Source organism: Polypterus senegalus, chromosome 3 (genome assembly GCF_016835505.1).
Source record: "Polypterus senegalus isolate Bchr_013 chromosome 3, ASM1683550v1, whole genome shotgun sequence".
Lineage (NCBI taxonomy): Eukaryota > Metazoa > Chordata > Cladistia > Polypteriformes > Polypteridae > Polypterus > Polypterus senegalus.
The window spans coordinates 289,205,470-289,226,884 of record NC_053156.1 but is presented as its reverse complement, the minus strand read 5'-3'; the positions used below and the strand labels follow the sequence as shown (position 1 = coordinate 289,226,884).

The 21,415-nt window shown below is 42.7% G+C and overlaps 1 protein-coding gene across 2 annotated transcripts in view; it reads left to right on the top strand.

The window, feature by feature from the left end:
- ampd1 overlaps window positions 1-21,415 on the top strand; it is a 131,635-nt gene that overhangs the window by 30,085 nt on the left and 80,135 nt on the right. For both annotated transcript variants that reach the window (XM_039749392.1, XM_039749391.1), the window contains 3 exons: window positions 12,533-12,707; window positions 13,899-14,064; window positions 15,304-15,469. In XM_039749392.1, the coding sequence (XP_039605326.1) occupies window positions 12,533-12,707; window positions 13,899-14,064; window positions 15,304-15,469 (507 nt within the window). The remainder of the gene's footprint in view (window positions 1-12,532; window positions 12,708-13,898; window positions 14,065-15,303; window positions 15,470-21,415) is intronic.

Below are 21,415 nucleotides of genomic sequence, written 5' to 3'. Positions count from 1 at the left end.
CAAGAGACACGCGTAATTATGAACTACGTTTAGCTTGTCTCCTCTTCCTTAATTCCACCAATAACAAATAAGGCTTATCCACTTTTATGGTGAAGTGTACACAGCGGGCTTAAAACGTGTTCAGGCCCCTTCACAACTTTGTGTTGTAGATTTCATTTTAAATGGATACGTTTGCCATTTTTCCCATCAATCTAGACTTGATAAACCATACTGATGAAGGTAAAACTCGTCTTCAGAAAGGTTTGCACATTTTTTAAAAATCAAAACTGAAATCTCTTGTATGTATGTGTGTAGGTATGTATGTATGTAGGTATATATATATATATATATATATATATATATATATTGTGAAACTTTCCCGGACACCACCAGTCGGAGACCAAAAAGGCACACGTTTATTAATCACCACTATGTACAGTTTCACAGTCCCGAACACCACACAATGCACTCAGCTAATTAATCCCTTCTCTTCCTCAGTCCTTGGCCGCCTGTCTCCTCCTGGGAGCTTCGTCTGGCTCATGCTCCCTGATTGTATGAAGGCGGCCCCTTTTATTCCTGCCCGGATGTGGTCCAGGTGGCTGATGACGACCTTTCGGCAGCACTTCCTGGTGTCCATCAGCCATCTTGCCTGGTGTGGTGGAAGTAACAGTTCTCTAGGTCCCACGAGGCATGAGGCGCCCCCTGGCGGTGGCCACGGGTCCCAACAGGCCAGAACCTCTATGTTCCTCTCCCATGGTCCTCTCCTAATCCATGGCGGTTGCCCCCTCATGACCCAGAAGCTATTAATGTCACCTTCCAGTCCTTCCAGGCATTCCGGCCAGGTAAGAACCTCAGACATCTGTGGCAATATAAATATATATACACTCACCTAAAGGATTATTAGGACCACCATACTAATACGGTGTTTGACCCCCTTTCGCCTTCAGAACTGCCTTAATTCTACGTGGCATTGATTCAACAAGGTACTGAAAGCATTCTTTAGAAATGTTGGCCCATATTGATAGGATAGCATCTTGCAGTTGATGGGTCCAGGGCACGAAGCTCCCGTTCCACCACATCCCAAAGATGCTCTATTGGGTTGAGATCTGGTGACTGTGGGGGCCATTTTAGTACAGTGAACTCATTGTCATGTTCAAGAAACCAATTTGAAATGATTCGAGCTTTGTGACATGGTGCATTATCCTGCTGGAAGTAGCCATCAGAGGATGGGTACATGGTGGTCATGAAGGGATGGACATGGTCAGAAACAATGCTCAGGTAGCCCGTGGCATTTAAACGATGCCCAATTGGCACTAAGGGGCCTAAAGTGTGCCAAGAAAACATCTCCCACACCATTACACCACCACCACCACCAGCCTGCACAGTGGTAACAAGGCATGATGGATCCATGTTCTCATTCTGTTTACGCCAAATTCTGACTCTACCATTTGAATGTCTCAACAGAAATCGAGACTCATCAGACCAGGCAACATTTTTCTAGTCTTCAACTGTCCAATTTTGGTGAGCTCGTGCAAATTGTAGCCTCTTTTTCCTATGTAGTGGAGATGAGTGGTACCCGGTGGGGTCTTCTGCTGTTGTAGCCCATCCGCCTCAAGGTTGTGCGTGTTGTGGCTTCACAAATGCTTTGCTGCATACCTCGGTTGTAACGAGTGGTTATTTCAGTCAAAGTTGCTCTTCTATCAGCTTGAATCAGTCGGCCCATTCTCCTCTGACCTCTAGCATCAACAAGGCATTTTTAGCCCACAGGACTGCCGATACTGGATGTTTTTCCCTTTTCACACCATTCTTTGTAAACCCTAGAAATGGTTGTGCGTGAAAATCCCAGTAACTGAGCAGATTGTAAAATACTCAGACCGGCCCGTCTGGCACCAACAACCATGCCACGCTCAGAATTGCTTAAATCACCTTTCTTTCCCATTCTGACATTCAGTTTGGAGTTCAGGAGATTGTCTTGACCAGGACCACACCCCTAAATGCATTGAAGCAACTGCCATGTGATTGGTTGATTAGATAATTGCATTAATGAGAAATTGAACAGGTGTTCCTAATAATCCTTTAGGTAAGTGTATATAAACTAGCAACTAGGAGCTCAATTGAATCAGGCTACAAATTCTACCTTTGTGAAATCCATACTTTCTCTGCAAAGAATCATTTGTTTTCTTAAGTCCTTGAAATGATTTTGTTATCATGGCACTGATTTGTGTTTAAAATAGACCTTTTTGGCCGATGTAATGAAGAGCTTCCTGTTTAAATGGGGCTACGTCCACGTATACTGTGGGATGTTCAGGAAATCAGAAAAAGCACTGAGTCACCTGTCAGAATGCATAAAAATGACAGTCGACCTGGAATCAAATGACAGACTGAGTTTTTATGGAGTCATGGCTGGAAGAACTACAGAGGCAGAAGAAATGAATAGACTGGGATGGAGATGATGACATCGGAGGGGGCCCAGAAAGGAAGTGATCATGGGAGGACAGTAAATGGAATGGATACATTTGTCATGTTTGCCCATCAATCTTCACTCAACAACCCATAATGACCAAGTAAAGATGTGTTTCAGAAAGATTTACAAATTAATTAAAACTAAAAAACTGAAATCTCTCATTCATATTAAATATTCACAGTACTTTGTAGAAGTTCATTTGCCAGCAATTCCTGCTTCCAGTCTTCTTTGGGAAGTTTCTACAAGTTTTGCCCACCTGGACTTGGTCAGCTTATCTCATTCCACCTGGCAGACCCTCTCAAGTTCTGTTAGACTGGATGAGAAGTGTCTGTCAGTGGCCATCTTTAGGTCCCGTCCCACATGGTCTATGTGGTTTAAGAATGGGCCTTGGCTTGGCCACTCAAGGACACTCACAGACTTGTCCCTAATCTACTCCAGCATTGTCTTGGCTGTATGATGTGGGTCATCATCACACTGAAAGCTGAACCATTATGCCAGTTTGGGGTGGTGTACACTCTGGTTATCTTCAATGACCTCTCTGTATTTGGCCGCATTCATCCTTCCATCATTTCTGACCAGTCTACCTCTCCCTGCTGTTGATAGCATGATGTGGCCCCCAATATGCTTCACCGTAGGAATGGTATCGGGCAGTGGATAAACAGTGCGTGGTCTTCACCAGACATAATGCTTGGAGTTCTGCCCAGAGAGTTCATTTTTGTCCTATCACATCAGAGGATCTTTATCCTCAGTCCCAATGAAGGCACTCCGAGTCTCTGGACAGGAAGCAGAATCAAGATTTATTGTACAACGCACTTACAGACTCACTGCAGATGCAATGAGCAAGCAGCCATTGGTAGCTCTTACATTTATCACAGTTCTTATCATACAAGCCATTATTCATCCTCATCTGACTTCTATCATTTCACTGCTCTTTTCTTGCCTCTAGTTAATTCTACTAATATTTCTTAACTGGGGGGGGGGTCTCAAAACCCCTCTCTGTCCATCATTCTGTTTGATGAGGCCTATTCTTACTCCCTACTAGCTCAGCACTTGCTTCAATTATTTACAGCCAAAGAGATCACATTTCCTCTCTTAGGCGAGGGGCCCATCCTTTCCCAGCTCTCCTGCACGTCTAACCTTTGGCTTAATGAACTATTGATGGTTTCTAGCTCATACAGAATAATAACAATATTTAGGCATAAGTCCTTTTAATCCAAACTCTTGAATATTAGTGCTTAGTAAAATATAGTGTCTACTTTTCTCATGTGCTTATAATTCTTTTCTAATACATAGAAATTACCAATTTTACGAATACATTTTTCTATAAGTCCAAGCAGGCTGTCATATGTCTTTTACTCAAAAGTGACTTCCATCAGCCACTCGGCTATAAACGCCTGATGGACGAAATGCTCCTAAGATGGTCAGCCCTCCAACATGTTCTCTGATCTCATTAGAGGACTTTTGAGTCAGAATGACCATTGGGTTCTTGGTCACCTCCCTAACCAAGGCCCTTCTTTCCTGGTTATTTAGTTCCTCAGACAACCAACACTAAGGAAGGATCCTGGTGGTTCCAAACTTCTTCCATTTCACAATTGTGAGGCCACTATGTTCCTGGAAACACTCAAAGCTCTAGAAGTGGTTAGGTCTCCTTGCCTTAATCTACAGTATACGTCAGCACAATTTGAGGTCTACAGAGATTTTGTGGGACATCACAGCTGGGTTTTTTTTGTCCTGGTGTGCAGTGTGAATCGAGGGACCTTCTATCTACAGATGTGTGCCTTTCTACACAATGTCCGGTCAATTCAGTTGGCCACAGGTGGACTTCAGTCAAGTTCTAGACACATCTCAAGGAGAATTAAACCAAACAGGATGGAGCTGCTCACTGTTTGGATTAGGAAAGGGATGGAATACTTTTTAGATTTTTAATACATTTGAAAAACCTTTCTAAAAACACATTCTCACTTTGTCATTATGGCTTATGGAGTTTAGGTCAGCGTTTCCCGACCTTTGTGGTGTCATGAACCACATTTTCACATGGCCCACAGGAGTGAAAAGTCAAAAAAGAGGTCACCTTAATATCTTTCTGGTTTCACCTGAACGTCAATGAGATCATCTTCTTTCGTCTCAAGCTCCTCAGGTTGTCCTCACGAGTGTCTCCTCTTGGGTTTCAGCAGAGGTCTCAGCAAAGACATACGAGAGGCCCAGATCTTCCAAGTACTGCCTTGACTTTTTAATTTTTCCAATTTGAAAATGTTTGCATTATTTGCTCAGTAGTATATGTTGCTTGTGGTAATAAAACACTGTACTGTGATTGTAAAACCTCACTTCTGAATAATTCTATCAGTTGCTCAAATTTATATTGCCGTCCTCCAATTAGATCAAAATTCTTCTAGAAGAACAAAAAACCAAGGCAGTGTGGCAAAGTTCTTAAGACTTTGGGCTTTAAACCCTGAGGGTGTGGGTTCAGATCCCACTACTGACACCATGAGGCTCTGAGCAAGTCACTTCATCTGCCTGTGTGCCAACTGGAAAAACAAAAGGAATGTAACTGTTTGTATCTCGAATGAGAGGTGGCCTTAGGCGTGTGCGGGGCCAGGGGCTGACCAACCCTACGCGGTGCCGGATACGTCAAACGCTGTTACCGGTATGTGTGGACTGTTTAAACTAGCACGCGAAGTTAATAAAAATTATGTTAACATACATTGGATTTTCATTACGGTATTCAGCTACATTTTTGCAAGATAACATGCAGACTTTATCAAAATATAATGACATCGCTCTATTATAAAAAAAAAAAATCTTGGGATGAGACGGGACCTTTTTTTCCTGCGACGAGACGTGATCTTTTAAAGAGAGACAGAGAGACACTTTCACGTCCTGCGAGACGGTCAAGTCACGTCATACTTACAACTTTCAGAAGCAAGTCCCATGAGACGGTGACTTTTTCACGTCACGCCCTACTTACAACCATTTTCAAACAAGACCACGGTCATCTAACCTCTCAGTTGTTGGAATGCTTTTGGCAGACACACTTCATGTGCTCTCAGCTCTTACGTGAGACTAGACTTTGTGCCAAGAGATTTAACCACGCCTGGGGCCGGAAAACGACAAAGTAGAACGTCATAAAGTATTCAAAAACGTTGGCGCAGAGCAGGTTAGAGGTGATAAAAGTAGGGAAATTCGAAAGTCTCAAAAAAATAACAGTAAAGATCGCATTAGTGCAAACAAACGGAAGATATTACAACAACAACAACATTTATTTATATAGCACATTTTCATACAAACAGTAGCTCAAAGTGCTTTACATATTAAAGAATAGAAAAATGAAAGACACAATTATAAAACAAAATAAATCAACATTAATTAACATCGAATAAGAGTAAGGTTCAATGGCCAGGGGGGACAGAAAAAACAAAAAAACTCCAGACGGCTGGAGAAAAAATAAAATCTGTAGGGATTCCAGACCACGAGACCGCCCAGTCCCCTCTGGGCAATCTACCTAACATAAATGAAACAGTCCTCTTTGGATTTAGGATTCTCATGGAAGGGCTTGATGATGATGATGGTCACGTAGACTTCTGCCTTTTAATCCGTCCATCATTGTTGGAGCATCATGAAGCTTTGAGTAGGTGGTGGTGGCGCAGGCCACCACCACAAAGAAACCGGAAAAAGAAACAGAAAAGAGAGTAGGGGTCAGTACCGATTTTAGAGCCACCATGAATAGTTATTATGAGGAAATTGAACATATAGAGTATCAGGATTAAGTTAAATTACGATTAAAATGAAGTTATAAAAAGGCCATGTTAAAGTAATGTGTTTTCAGCAGTGTTTTAAAGTGCTCTACTGTATCAGGCTGGCGAATTCCTATTGGCAGGCTATTCCAGATTTTAGGTGCATAACAGCAGAAGGCCAAACGCCTCACCACTTCTTTTAAGTTTTGTTCTTGGAATTCTAAGGAGACACTCATTTGAGTGTATTACTCTGTGAAATAACGGAACACCGAAAAGAGATCGCATTGTGTTTGAGAAGGTCTGTGAGAAAAAAGGACAGCTGCTCTACAGGCTTTTAAACGTTTGAAGCACTGCATGAAATGCAGATCACACGGCACAGGAGCAGCAGCAATCCAACAGCTGATCGAGCAAAGAGGAGGTAAAAATAACAACTGTTGTTTGTTTCCCATTGTATCACCATTTTAGGGGGGTTTCGGAGGAGTGGCCACATCTCCTTGGGGTGCATTCAGCCCCCCTTTTTCACAACAGTGGGGGGAAGGGGTTGGCAAGTGAAGCAAGCAGGTGGTGAAGCCCCCTTGTAATCAATTAAAAAAGTGCAATTCATAATTCATGACAATACCACAACCGTGCGAAATGCGATGCGGTGTCATACGGAAATTAGCAGGGCCTCTTCTAGAAAAGCACCCAAATTGTAAGTGTTCTCCAAGTCTCGATACGCAGGATGTCATAGTCATAACTCACGCTGATGTCATGTCAGCCGGTTATCATTAGCGATACATGCATTAATATTCCTACTATGGAATGTTTTCAAAGACATACCTACCCTGTATATGGAATTTGACCTTGAAGAGGGATTTTAAAAGGGTTCCTCTTAGAAGCATCTCAAATATATATATACTGGAGAATGTAACTTGACAAATCCTCTCGAATGGGACACGCGGACCTCAAAAGCGGGGGCCCCCTTAGGCGCGGGGCCTGGGACGACCGCCCCACTTGCCACTCCCAAACGCCACTTTTGCACCTTGGATAAAGGCATCAGTCCAATGAAAAAATGTGAATTTTTGGAAGAGGCTGAAAGAAGACTAGAAAGAGATCTCGCAAAAAATGACACACTTTTCAAACCAAGTTTTGACTCCTTTTACCTCACTTGTGCCTCATGTCTCCTTTCTGCCCAAAGCTATTTCCCCTAAGGAATATTAGGAGAAACATCTGTGACCAAGTTGAATCTGAGAAGCTCTTTAAGAACATGAGCCATCAAAGATTGACCTTTGAGGAGTACAATGTTCCTATGGGGAGTCACCATTGGTGTTTGTTTGTCCTCCGTGAATTTAGCATAGTCATCTGAGTGGTGACATCTGGGGTGCTACTCCATGGTGGATCAGTCGTTTTGGAGGGATTGTTTGGCATTGCGTGATCACCAGAGCGTTAGATGAGTCAAGCGCAATCGTCAATGCTTCTCCTCCTTGGTGAATTGAAGACAACTGTCACAGTGGGGGGCTTGGGGAAGGAAGTCATCCAGGATCAGCTGCGATGGCTGTGAATCAGGCTGTGAGAGGGGGTGGAGATTTGTCTGGGGGCGGCTGCGGCCCACCAGTGGGAAACATCGGTGCAGATTGATGATCAAAAGTGGCAAATTTATCAATTCAGAATGAAATCTACAAAGCAGGAAAGTGCGCAGAAAGTAAAGTGGGGTCTGAATCCACAGTGTGTGTGCATGCATGTGTCTGTCTGCACATGGGTAGAGAAGAAAATGTTTTATATACTGAGTATTGCTCTCTGCCTTTCACATATAAACTACCAAAGCAATGAGCGTGTTGATTGTGTAGTTCAATAAGGACTGAATCACACTTTTTAGCAGAGATCTAGAAGATTCCATAAGATATGGACAACATGGTGCCTTATTCCAACCTCTGCTGCAACTGTTTTCATTGTTGACACTTTATATTATTGTTACTCTTATTATTTTTTTACCAGTAAGCACATCAGCCTTGTTCTGTTTGTCCTCTCAGCAGAGGCGGATCACAGGCCACCAGCTAAGGGCTGTGCTCGATGTCTGTGTTCCCACTTTGACGGCATCCCCACATGCTTGTTGGAGTCAGGTGTGAATGTCAGCTGGAGGGATTTGCTCCTTCATAAGAAATCTGATCATCACATGAGTATCAGAATGACATGTAATGTAAGCCATTTTCTTACACTGAATTAGTTGTCAGATGATACATGGAGGAGCCTCCTGGTTACATCTTCAGGCGCGTCATTATTGGCAGAGGTAACTCCAATATGCTCACTGCTTTCTGCACGGTACATTGTATTTATATATATTGTATATTATATTATATATTGTATATATATATATATATATATATATATATATATATATATATATATATATATTTATATATATATATATATATATATATATACTGCTCAAAAGAATTAAAGGAACACTTTTTAATCAGAGTATAGCATAAAGTCAATGAAACTTATGGGATATTAATCTGGTCAGTTAAGTAGCACAGGGGGTTGTTAATCAGTTTCAGCTGCTGTGGTGTTAATGAAATTAACAACAGATGCACTAGAGGGGCAACAATGAGATGACCCCCAAAACAGGAATGGTTTAACAGGTGGAGGCCACTGACATTTTTCCCTCCTTATCTTTTCTGACGTTTCTTCACTAGTTTTGCATTTGGCTACAGTCAGTGTCACTACTGGTAGCATGAGGCGATACCTGGACCCTACAGAGGTTGCACAGGTAGTCCAACTTCTCCAGGATGGCACATCAATACGTGTCATTGCCAGAAGGTTTGCTGTGTCTCCCTGCACAGTCTCAAGGGAATGGAGGAGATTCTAGGAGACAAGCAGTTACTCTAGGAGAGCTGGAGAGGGCCATAGAAGGTCCATAACCCATCAGCAGGACCAGTATCTGCTCCTTTGGGCAAGGAGGAACAGGATGAGCACTGCCAGAGCCATACAAAATGACCTCCAGCAGGCCACTGGTGTGAATGTCTCTGACCAAACAACCAGAAAGACTTCATGAGGGTGAACCAAGGGCCCCATGTCCTCTAATGGGCCCTGAGCTCACTGCCCAGCAGCATGCAGCTCGATTGGCATTCGCCATAGAATACCAGAATTGGCAGATGCACCACTGATGCCCTGTGCTTTTTACAGATGAGAGCAGGTTCACCCTGAGCATGTGACAGAAGTGAAAGGGTCTGTAGAAGCCATGGAGAACATTATGCTGCCTGTAACATCATTCAGAATGAGCAGTTTGGTGGTGGGTTAATGATTGTCTGGGGAGGCATATCCATGGAGGGTCACACAGACCGCTACAGGCTTGACAAAGGCACCTTGGCTGCCATTAGGTATCAGGATGAAATCCTTGGACCCATTGTCAGACCCTATGCTGGTACAGTGGCTCCTGGTGCACGACAATTCCTGGCCTCATGTGGTGAGAGTATGCAGGCAGTTCCTGGAGGATGAAGGAGTTGATACCATTGACTGGCCACCACACTTTCCTGACCTAAATCTAATAGAACACCTCTGGGACATTATGTTTTGGTCCATCCAATGCCACCAGGTTGCACCTCAGACTGTCCAGGAGCTCAGTGATGCCCTGGTCCAGATCTGGGAGGAGATCCCCCACAACACCATCTGTCATCTCATTAGAAGCATGCACCGATGTTGTCAGGCATGTATACAAGAACACAGGGGCCATACAAAGTGCTGCATACAATTTGGAGTTGCTGCAATTAAATTTTGGCAAAATGGACTAGCCTGCCACATAATTTTTCACTCTGATTTGTGGGGCGTCTTTGAATTCAGGGCTCTGTAGGTTGATCATTTTCATTTCCATCAAACGATGTGGCATCCTTTCGTTCCTAACACATTACCCAGTCTATATCAGTATAGATATCCAGGAGGATTTCTTTTTCCCATTGAGATCTGATGTGTTTTCAAAGTGTTCCTTTAATTTTTTTGAGCAGTTTATATATATGTATATGTGTGTATATATATATATATATATATATATATATGTATATATATATGTATATATATATATGTGTATATATATGTGTATATGTATATATATATGTGTGTATGTGTATGTATGTGTGTGTGTATATATATATACAATATATTTATATATATATATGTGTATATGTATATATATATATATATATATATATATGTGTATATATATAAAATGACAAGCACAGAGGTACAGTTCCTTCTGTCTCCTTCTGCTCCTCCAAAAAGTTTTGTCCTCTTCCTCCTGACAGAGTCACTGTTTCTTTTCAAAATTGGACTCTGGAGTACGTCTGGTGCCAGGGCCTGGCCCGATGGAAGCACTACCAGGTCAAGCAGTGGAAGTCTGCCACAGTGGGGACAGTGAATCCCCTTAGCACCGCCCTCCCTTGGTGGGACCCACAGAACCCAACAGGTTGCTCCATGGCACTACAGTTCCCAGCATGCTCTGTGGGTGTCTGTATGGGTGCTGAAACCCAGGGATGCTTCCATGTAGCGCATTGGGTGGGTGGGTGTATTTCATGTTGAGGGGCAGATAGTCTGAGCCTCCCCCTTTCTCTCCATTATACTGGCCTCAAGGGCCGGGTCAGGATCTTTGCTCCATCCCAGCTGGCATGTCAGTGAACACACTTCTGTATGGGCTTCTCTTGCCTGCTTCCTGTCCTCGTCTTTCTTCTCATTCCTCCAATGCACTGGCTTCCCATCCAGGTAATGAACATGGCCCCATCCTGGCCTGGACACTCGCCCATGTGCACATTCCATCTGGTGATGTATGGTGAAGTTCATGGCTGGTGAGACACTGTCTCCTTCAGAGTGAGATTTACAAATATATGAACCCCAAAGAGTAGCTTATTCACTATTCAGTTTGCAGCATGCACATTGACTACTGGTTATGTTTCATATCTCATTAGCATTCTTTACACACACATCGGTAAGGCGCATATTTGGCTAAGAAAGAATGGTACATTTAAAGTGGCGAGAGAGAGAGGAGAGAGCGCATTTACTTGGCACCCTCTATGTGTTCTAAATTTCTCATTGCAATTCCACAATTCATACTCATTCAGTACAAATAAAAGTATAGAGTGGTGTACAAAAAAACGGATTTCAGTTTTGATCTGAATTGTTTAGTTGTTTTTAAAAGCTTTTAATTCAGATGCTTTAATCAGTTTTAATATAGACTGTTCAACAAAAGGATAACAAGAAAAACAAAAGAATATTTTATTTAAGGTCAAACTTATTTTTTTAAATATTGGATTATTTTTTTCTTAGTCTGATCCCATTTTTTTTTTTTATAAAATTGAAAATCGATTTTGCTCTTACCTTTATTTGTAAATGAAGTCCATGCGCCTATCCTTCTATAGAAAAATTTCCGTCACTTTCTTGTAAAAGTCTTAAAAGTTTTAAATATCTTAATCTTCCATTTTGACAGTCAGTTGTAGCAAAACATAAAAATAAACGGAGCGCTGCAGTGCACTTGACTTTCTAATATCGCTAACTTATTGGCGCCTCAGCGTAGAGCAGTAACGAGCACCTGTTGGGCTCACATGCGCCTCCTTCAGGGAGGCACGGTACTGTCTGCCTCACCCTGTGTCTTTTCACTGCGGTTTTATGTCCGATCAGCAAGAATAAATATGTCACACACATTCATTAAAGATATTAGACAGAATGTGGAAAGTCAGGGTGTATAATAAACGTGTCTCAAACATTAGATTGGCGACATACAGAGAGACAGACAGGCACGTGCCAACTGCAGGCATCAGCCCGGTGTGTGAGGACAGCGCAGTCAGAGTGTAGGTGAGGCTCGTCGCTGCTGCACCTCAAATTTTTCCTCATGAGACGCAAAAATTCGATGATTTTGGCTATAAAAATGATCACAATTATTGGAATCATACAGAAAACAAATTTATAGCACAGACCAGTGGATACATTTATTTATGTTATCATTATTAGTTTTTTTACTTTTATATAATGACACCTGACCGCATGTCCCTGCTTCCATCATTCTATTCACTTACCTATTGTTTCTCGATTGATTTAAAGTGTAGCAGAGATCTTTGCCTGTCTTGCACGTGTCCTGTGTTCACGCCGTATGTGTTGCACCGCGTTCCTTCATGCCACTGTATGCTGCAATGTGATGTAGGGATAGTGTGACAATAAAGCCTTAATTTGACTTGACTTGAATCAGAAAGGTAAACGTACACATTGGACTCCATAAAAAAACAGACGACTCTAAACGCTGTAGGGCTTCCTGGTGGTGTCCACAGCCCTTGTAAGTAGGTATAAGAAACAGTTAGTTGTGGTGCTGGAATAAAGTGCAGATTTTGTGTCCTTGCAGCCACCGACGAGAAAATGAAGGCCTTTGCTGAGAAGGTCTTTGCCTCGGACGTGAAAGACGTCGATGTCCGTGAGGAGATCTCCCTGTTTTCGGTGCCAGAAGACTGTCCTATTTTCCATCATGAGATGAGCAATGAAATGTTTCAGAAAGAAGCACAAGAAAGTATGCAGCAGAAGTGAGTGAGAGGGGTTTGGGTGTGAAGGAGCAGAGTGTGGGGTGGGCTGCGAATCGGGAAGGGAAAAACTATGAAAGTCGATGGCCTGTGACCGTGAAGACTCCGTCCTTCTTTAAAGAGCCCACACGGTGTTCAAGGTGGTGTCTGGGCAGCATCTGTCAGGTTCAGCGTCTGGCCCTTTCACAGCCGGGGCAGTTTGGTCAGGACTAGTGGGTCAGATGACCCGTGGAGAAGCGCAGGTGTCTCATGGAGGGCCCTGGGCATCACTGGTGTGTAATGATAACAAACTCTAAAGATTATGCAACAAGATATTAGTTCAAGGGTCCCATCATTTTTATCCATGCCATTTCATTCGTGCTATTATTTGAAGTATTCTATTGAATTAAAACTCGAAAGCAAAGTCTGATTTTTGTTGACGATGATGGGTGCCAATGACTTTTGTCAAAGTTACTGCAGAGACAGCAGGATTACCAACAAATTTGTCCAGCAGGGGAGGACCACAGCGGCTGCAGGTTACCATTCAAGCCACTTTCTTAATGAGAAACCAATTTGTTGTGCTGTGGAGCAAATCTCATCTGCCTTAATGTCAGAACATTTATTTATTTATTTATTTATTTATCTAGTTACTGTAAGCTGCAGCCAAAGTGCTGCCATTGACAACCTCAGGCATCCTTGCATCCCTGAGCCCCACCATACATTAAAGGGGGGGCCAGTTGCCTTTAATGTGTCTGACTCGGCCTGCTCAATGTAACACTTAACAGAGGCCCACCTGTATCAAACGCTACTTAAGAGCTTGGGTGAGTGGTCTCTGCCTCTCGTCTAACCTCCTTGGTCTCTCGGTGACATCGGTGCCAATGGAGTAATTACTTCCAGTGCACTATAAAACATACAGCGTCCCTGGATCTCATGCCCATTTAATATTTTCTTTAGGATGAGGTGGACTGTGCAGCTGTCCACTATGCAATCATTTTTTCGTGGTACAACATCCAGCATCTGGTAGACGCCATACCCAGACAAATTTCTACTATTCTGAAGCCCAGAGGAGGCCAAACATGCCATAGATTGGTGTACCTAATAAACTGGCCGCTCAGTGCATACTGATCTTGAGGTTGAAGGCCTGCCCGGGGCGAAAGAGCACACTAGCTTATTGTTCTTTCCTCTTTTTTTTAAATCTACCATTCTTCCTCACAGGAAAAAGAAAATCCAGATGGCACATACCATCACAGTGGCAGTGCCAGTAACAGAGAAGGTTGAATGTAAGCATGTTTCCATCCAGGAGGCTCAGATATCCACTCCTATTTATCTGGAGGTCCCCGAGTTCCAGCGTGTCACAATCACTGGGGACTATGCTGCCGGAGTGAGTATTTTACGATGTTTCTGATGTCTATGTATGTTTCTGTTTTGCTATGAAAATGGGTGCCCCAGCACACTACTTTGCCTGGGGGCCTCTGATGCCTACTGTATGTTCCGTCAATGTGCAGTAGATGTTCTAACATATGGTGCGTTACAAACATTTGTTGTAAAAAAAATTGCTGCATTTGTCATTCCAACAGGTGGGACATTACAAACATCAATTTAACTTTTATGAATCCCATAACAAATGGCATATACAGTAACAGAGACATACAAATTGGATTTGTCATTCCAACAGATTGTACTTCACAAACATTTGTTGAAATCTAATGCATTGCATTTATCATTCCAACAGATGACACATCACAAAAATCAACACTGCTTTCGTGAATCCAATACCAAATGGCATATAACAGAGACATATACATTACATTTGTGATTTCAACAGATGGTGCATCACAAACATTCACATTAATTTTATGAATCCCATGTCAAATGGCTAATAACAGGGATATATGCATTGCATTTGTCATTCCAACATATGGAGCATTACAAACATCTGTAGTAATTTAATGCATCACATTTATCATTTCAACAGAAGTTGCATTACAAATATTAATGCTGCTTTTATGAATTCCATACCAAATGATATATTATAGAGATATAAGCATTCGATTTTTTATTCAAACGGGTGATGCATTACAAAACATTTATAGTAATAAAATGCATTGCATTTGTCATTCCAACAGGTGGCACATTACAAACATTAACACAGCTTTTACGAATCCAATACTAAACGGCATATAACAGAGACATATGCATTGCAATTGTCATGCTAACAGATGGTGCATCACAAACATTAAAAGTGCTAATAAATGACATATAACAGAGACATATGCATTGCATTTTTTCATTCCAACAGATGGCTGGCATATAACAAACATTTCTAGTAATGCATCTTATTACTGCAAATGTTTGCAATGTGCCATCTGTTGGAATGACAAATACAATAAATGTTACTACTACTACGTGCATTGCAAAGTACATACCAATAGATGGTGCACTGCAAACGTTAAAGCTGAGGCCAGCATTAATTATTGAGATTTCTACACATCTTACACCGGTAGCACAGCTAATAGAAATGCATTGTCTTGACTGGTTGAAGAAACTTAGACAAGACATCGAAAAAAAAGCTTTAAATTAATTTTCATGCAACTTTACATTCTCTTTTTGTTTGTCTCAGGTAACTGTTGATGACTTTGAGAAGTCTTGCCAAGGGCTTTACCGGGCCCTCACCATCCGTGAGAAGTACATGCGCCTGGCGTTCCAGCGATTCCCTGCCACCGCCAGCAAGTTCTTACGCTCCATTGAAGGCAACATGTGGAATGCAGCTGAGCAGGTGTTTCCAGGTAAGAGCGTGAGAGCCATGGAGAGGAGACCGAAGGGGCAGGAGTAACAGACAAAACACTTAGCAATGGAGAGAGAGAGCGAGAGAGAGAGACCCCAGACTGATGAAGTCAAGCTAAAGGACTGCGAGGACAGGGACAAGCGCAGACTCTCTGGAAACAGAGACAGACAGATTTGTTTTCACTTTGTCATTAGGTGCTACTGAGTGTTTGCTTGATGAGGGGAAAAATGTTTTGAAATGATTTTAGCACAAGGCTGCAACATAACAAAATGTGAGAAAAGTCAAGGCGTCTGAATAATTCTGGAAAGCTCTGTAACACGACTGAGTAAGGAAGTAGTGGAACTGGAAGGAGGCAGCCCTGGTAATATGGGGATGGATTTTGAACAATTGTTGGGTGTGCTGGTTTTGTATTTCACTTAGATAGATAGATATGAAAGGCACTATATAATAGATAGATAGACAGACAGACAGATACCTTACTAATCCCAAGGGGCAATTCAGATACTCCACCAGTAGCATACTGATACAAAAAACAATATTAAATTAAAGAGTGATAACAATGCAGGTATAACAGACAATAACTTTGTATAATGTTAACGTTTACCCCCAACCTGGGTGGCATTGAAGAGTCGCATAGTGTGGGGTCTCCTCAGTCTGTCAATGGAGCAGGACGGTGACAGCAGTCTGTCGCTGAAGCTGCTCCTCTGTCTGGAGATGATCCTGTTTAGTGGATGCAGTGGATTCTCCATGATTGACAAGAGCCTACTCAGCGCGTGTCGCTCTGCCACGGATGTCAAACTGCCCAGCTCCGTGCCTACAATAGAGCCTGCCTTCTTAACAAGTCTGTCTAGACGTGAGGCGTCCCTCTTTTTATGCTGTCTCCCCAGCACACCACCACGTAGAAGAGGACACTCACCACAACCGTCTGATAGAACATCTGCAGCATCTTATTGCAGATGTTGAAGGACACCAGTCTTCTAAGGAAGTATAGTCGGCTCTGTTCTCTCCAGTCCAGTCCAGTCCAGTCCAATTTGTCATCCAGCTGCACTCCCAGGTATTTACAGGTCTGCACCCTCTGCACAGTCACCTCTGATGATCACGGGGTCCATGAGGGGCCTGGGCCTCCTAAAATCCACCACCAGCTCCTTGTTTTTTCTTTTGTTCAGGTGTAAGTGGTTTGAGTCGCACCATTTAACAAACATTTGATTAGTTTCCTATACTCCTCCTCCTGCCCACTCCTGATACTAGACATACTTGTCTGTATCGATTAGTATGTAGAATATTCAAAAGAAAACCATAGTATTTAACAGAATAGTAATAATGAAAATAATATAATAATAATAAAAATAATAATAATACTTTCTGTGCTTGTTCTGTTTGTTGTACAACTCATCAGAATTGGTTAAAAGAACAACTTGAGGTCTTATGAAGCATCCAGTCATGCCAGGCTGTAGGTATGTTAAGACAAGGACCATGCTTTGCCCGAGCCTGTGGTCATGGGTAGAGCATTGATTGAAGGCTTCCCAAAGTGTGGCAGAAAATGACATAAAAGACAGGGATAGATGGAAACGGATGATCCACTGTGGCGACCCCTAAATGGGAGCAGCTGAAAGAAGAAGAAGAGCTTCGGAATGAATGCAGTTTTCTCCTACTTCTTGACTGTGTGTGTGTGTGTGTGTGTGTCCTCATTTGCCCGGCTCATCCTTGGTTATGTTATTAATGGCTGTGGGTGTAAACGGCCAACGAGAGTGGAACCAACGCGGACAGTCACAGAGCCTCGATGATGATTGGTGTTTATCATCACAGGTTTATGAGATTTCTTGAAATGTTTGGAACAAAGTGTACATCTGTTTGAAAAATGTTCATTTCGGGCCTTTGTTTTCATCCGAAACGTTAAATAATTTTACCCTTACGCTGCAGCATCATTTTGTTTAGCTACCAGTGGCAACATTTTGAGATGTCACGAGAATTGGTGGTTATGGTGAAATTTCCAAAATGCTCTGGGAATGTGTGACATTGGAGTGACGGTAGAAATGCAGGTGCTTACTCTTTGGGGGTGTCTGAGATTAGGATAAAAAAATGTGGTTTCTGATTTTGTTTTGTGACAAAAATGTATCCTTGAGGGTGGCACGTGACACAGTGGGTAGCGCTGCTGCCTTACAGTAAGGAGACCTGGGTTCACTTCCCGGGTCCTCCCTGCGTGGAGTTTGCATGTTCTCCCCGTGTCTGCGTGGGTTTCCTCCCACAGTCCAAAGACATGCAGGTTGGATGCATTGACGATTCTAAATTGTCCCTGGTGTGTGTGTGCTTGGTGTGTGTGTGTGTTTGTGACCTGCGGTGGGCTGGCGCCCTGCCCAGGGTTTGTTTCCTGCCTTGCGCCCTGTGTTGGCTGGGATTGGCTCCAGCAGACCCCCGTGACCCTGTAGTTAGGATACAGAGGGTTGTATGATGGATGGATGGATGGATGTTTCCTTGATTTTGTTATTGAAGTCTTTGATTTTTGACGAATGTTTTGGAATCAATGACAAATCAGTTAGACTTTTGGTAACGACATTGTCCTGAATATTCACAAATGTCTCCTCTCCTGATCCTTTTCATTAAAATATTCTCCCTGTCCCTCACTGAGTCAGTCACTGAGCCACCAGACACTTTAGCTACGCTGGGCGCTTTAAGACTTTTAGCAGGAAGAGCTGCTAGCCATCCAGGTTGCATGGGGTGATTTCCACACCAAATTTGCTTTGCTTTTGCTTTAGCTATTTTTTATGAATATTATATAAAAAAAAATCCTGCTACGAGACAGACTTTTTTTGAAGAGATGTTTTCAAGTCCCGCCCTCCTCTCAACCATATTCAACCGTGCATGTAGCCATCTCGCCTCTCATTCGTGTGAATGCTTTTGTCAGACACACTTCCTGCACTTTCAGCTCTTATAAATTTTAACGTTTTCCTCACTTTAAGTTCCCAATTTAAGAAGACGTATCATGTCCAAATTTTACTGAAGAATTTCATCCCAGTGGGTTATCAACAGAAGAAATGAGTACACGGGCAATCCTAGCACCGAGAAACGATGAAGTCAAATGAATTGACATGAAAATTGTCGATCGGTTAGACGCCAAATTGGTTAAATGCGTATCAGTAGACTAGGCTGAAACAGTTGGTGGTGATGATGATGATGCAGAAGATGAAAACATCAACTTACAACATCACGAAGAATATCTACTACCGTTAACGCCATACGGTCTTCCACCGGCAGAATTACTGTTGAAAGAAGGATGTGTCCAAGAAAGGTAATGCAGTACATCTTCAGGGTATAACATTAGACACCAAAGGAGATCTTGATATGCCATTTATATTAAAATGTTATCAGTTTCTCATTAGAATAGCTTTTGCAAAGACGATTAACAAATCTCAGAAAGAAATGAAATTCAGGGCGGCACGGTGGCGCAGTGGTAGCGCTGCTGCCTCGCAGCTAGGAGACCCGGGTTCGCTTCCCGGGTCCTCCCTGCGTGGAGTTTGCATGTTCTCCCCGTGTCTGCGTGGGTTTCCTCTGGGCGCTCCGGTTTCCTCCCACGGTCCAAAGACATGCAGGTTAGGCGGATTGGCGATTCTAAATTGGCCCTAGTGTGTGTGGGTGTGTTTGTGTGTGTCCTGCGGTGGGTTGGCACCCTGCCCAGGATTGGTTCCTGTGTTGGCTGGGATTGGCTCCAGCAGACCCCCGTGACCCTGTATTCGGATTCAACGGGTTAGACAATGGATGGATGGATGGATGAAATTCAATTACAGGCAGTTATACGTTGCATTATCACGATGAAAGTCCAAACACAGAATCACAATTCAATGCAATATTGACAAAAATGTAATTTAAAAAATTGTTTTTACTGAAGTTTGACAGTAAAAGTGTAAGTTTAAAAAGTATTTGAGTGTCAATTTCAAAGCTAAACAGAACAAAATCTTATTACTTAACAAATAACTCTAACTCAACATAATTTACTTTCAAATTATTACGTTTTACTATGGGCGGCTTGGTGGCGCAGTGGGTAGCGCTGCTGTCTCGCAGTTAGGGGACCCGGGTTCACATGGAGTTTGCATGGGTTTCGTCCGGGTGCTCCAGTTTCCTCCCATAATCCAAAGACATGCTTGGTGTGTGTGTGTGCGCCCTGTGGTGGGCTGGCGCCCTGCCTGGGGTTTGTTTTCTGCCTTGCGCCCTGTGTTGTCTGGAATTGACTCCAGCAGAGTCATATATATATATATGTTAAAGTTATAATGAGTGAATAAAGGTTTGAACTCTTTCTGTCTGGGAACTGAGCTAGAGAGTTAAATGAAATAGGAATGAGTGAAGTTCAGTCTGAGTGTGGACACAAATGTTAGCAGAGAGAAACTGAAGACTCCAGCTTGATGCCACACCGGTGGGTACAAACACAAGAAGTTAATTATTGGGTTCAAGACCAGCCTGCAATGAGTTCCCCAAAGCCAACACAATCAGACATGAGGCACGAGTCCAGCACAACACTGGCTTTAATTCAGCTGTGGGAAACTCTTCCCTGTAGTTTCTTACCTCAGCGTTTCTCAACCTTTAAGTATTTGCGACCCAGTTTTAATCGCGCCTCCCCTAATGTTTTTTTGAAAAGAGCCCATTAATACCAATTTGTTCTTTTTTAATTAATGATATATCATCGATGCATATTTTAGTATACCTGCTTAACTTTTATCGACATTTATCTAACTCTATTTTTCTAGTCTCAGAATGTAGTTTACGTTAATTTATTTTGGTTTCAATAGATGTACAGTAATCCCTCGTTTATTGCGGAAGATAGGTTCCAAGGCCGGCCGCAATAACTGAATTTCCGCGAAGTAAGGACACCATATTTATTTAATTATTTAACGTGTATTTGGACGTTTTTAAACCCACCCTTTACTCTATTAATAACAGGGACAACTGTTAAGCAATATGAAATCGGCAGATAAGTTTACAGTTACTGTATAGCGAAGTACACGTAGCTATATATGACGTGATGAATATGCTGTGCAGTAAAAATGATGACGATGAAGGTGATGATGACTTTTACTGCGCAGCCGATGACTGTATTTTACGTCTCTTCAGACGGCGGTGCCATTTCCTGGGGCATCTCTTCCACGGTTTCCGAAGGTATATCCTTAGTAGTAGTAGGAACTGGCTCTTTTTTGTGAGGCTGCAAAAAAATTGTGATCGGCAGTTGCTGCCATTGCCTCTTTTTCCGGTCGAAGAGCAGCTTGTAGGCGGTCATGACGTCATCGACCTTGTTGCAGAATTGGACCGATCGAACCATATCGTCGTCCCATTCCTGTGACTGCTCTTGCAGATCCTTAGCCAGTCTGTGGGATCTGGGCATCAGTCAAAGCACCAATCACGGGCCCGATTAGAAAGCTGGAAGCTGTGATTTGTCGTCTCCCTCCCATGTACCAATCACAGCCCGTGTTACAACGTACTTAGTCACCGGACTTGTTTTTTTATTGTTGTTAGACTAGGAAATACAGTACTACTACTATATTTAAAAACCCGCGAAAAGTGAACCGCAAAGTAGCGAGGGATTTCTGTATTTTTCATATTTTCGATTCTTGTTTTCTTTTTTTCACATCTTCGCGCCCCCATTTTTTGTTACTTCGCGCCCCCCTAGGGGGCCCGCCCCACAGTTTGTGAACCATTGTCTTACCTGCACATCACAGTTACAAAAGCACAATACTACACAAATGAAGCACACAGTTCTTTGTCTTTCTCTCTGTATCTTCTTCTGTCTCTCCTTCTGCCTCCACTCCTCCTGTAGCAAGCTTTCTCCTCGACCTCCCGACTCTGGTCCTGGCACAGCTCCTTTTAAGTAATCCCTGGAAGTCCCAAAGCCCCATGAAGTAGGGCTGCCAAGTCCTGGTGGCACCCACGACACACAAAAGGGCTGAGTCTAAATATTTCATTT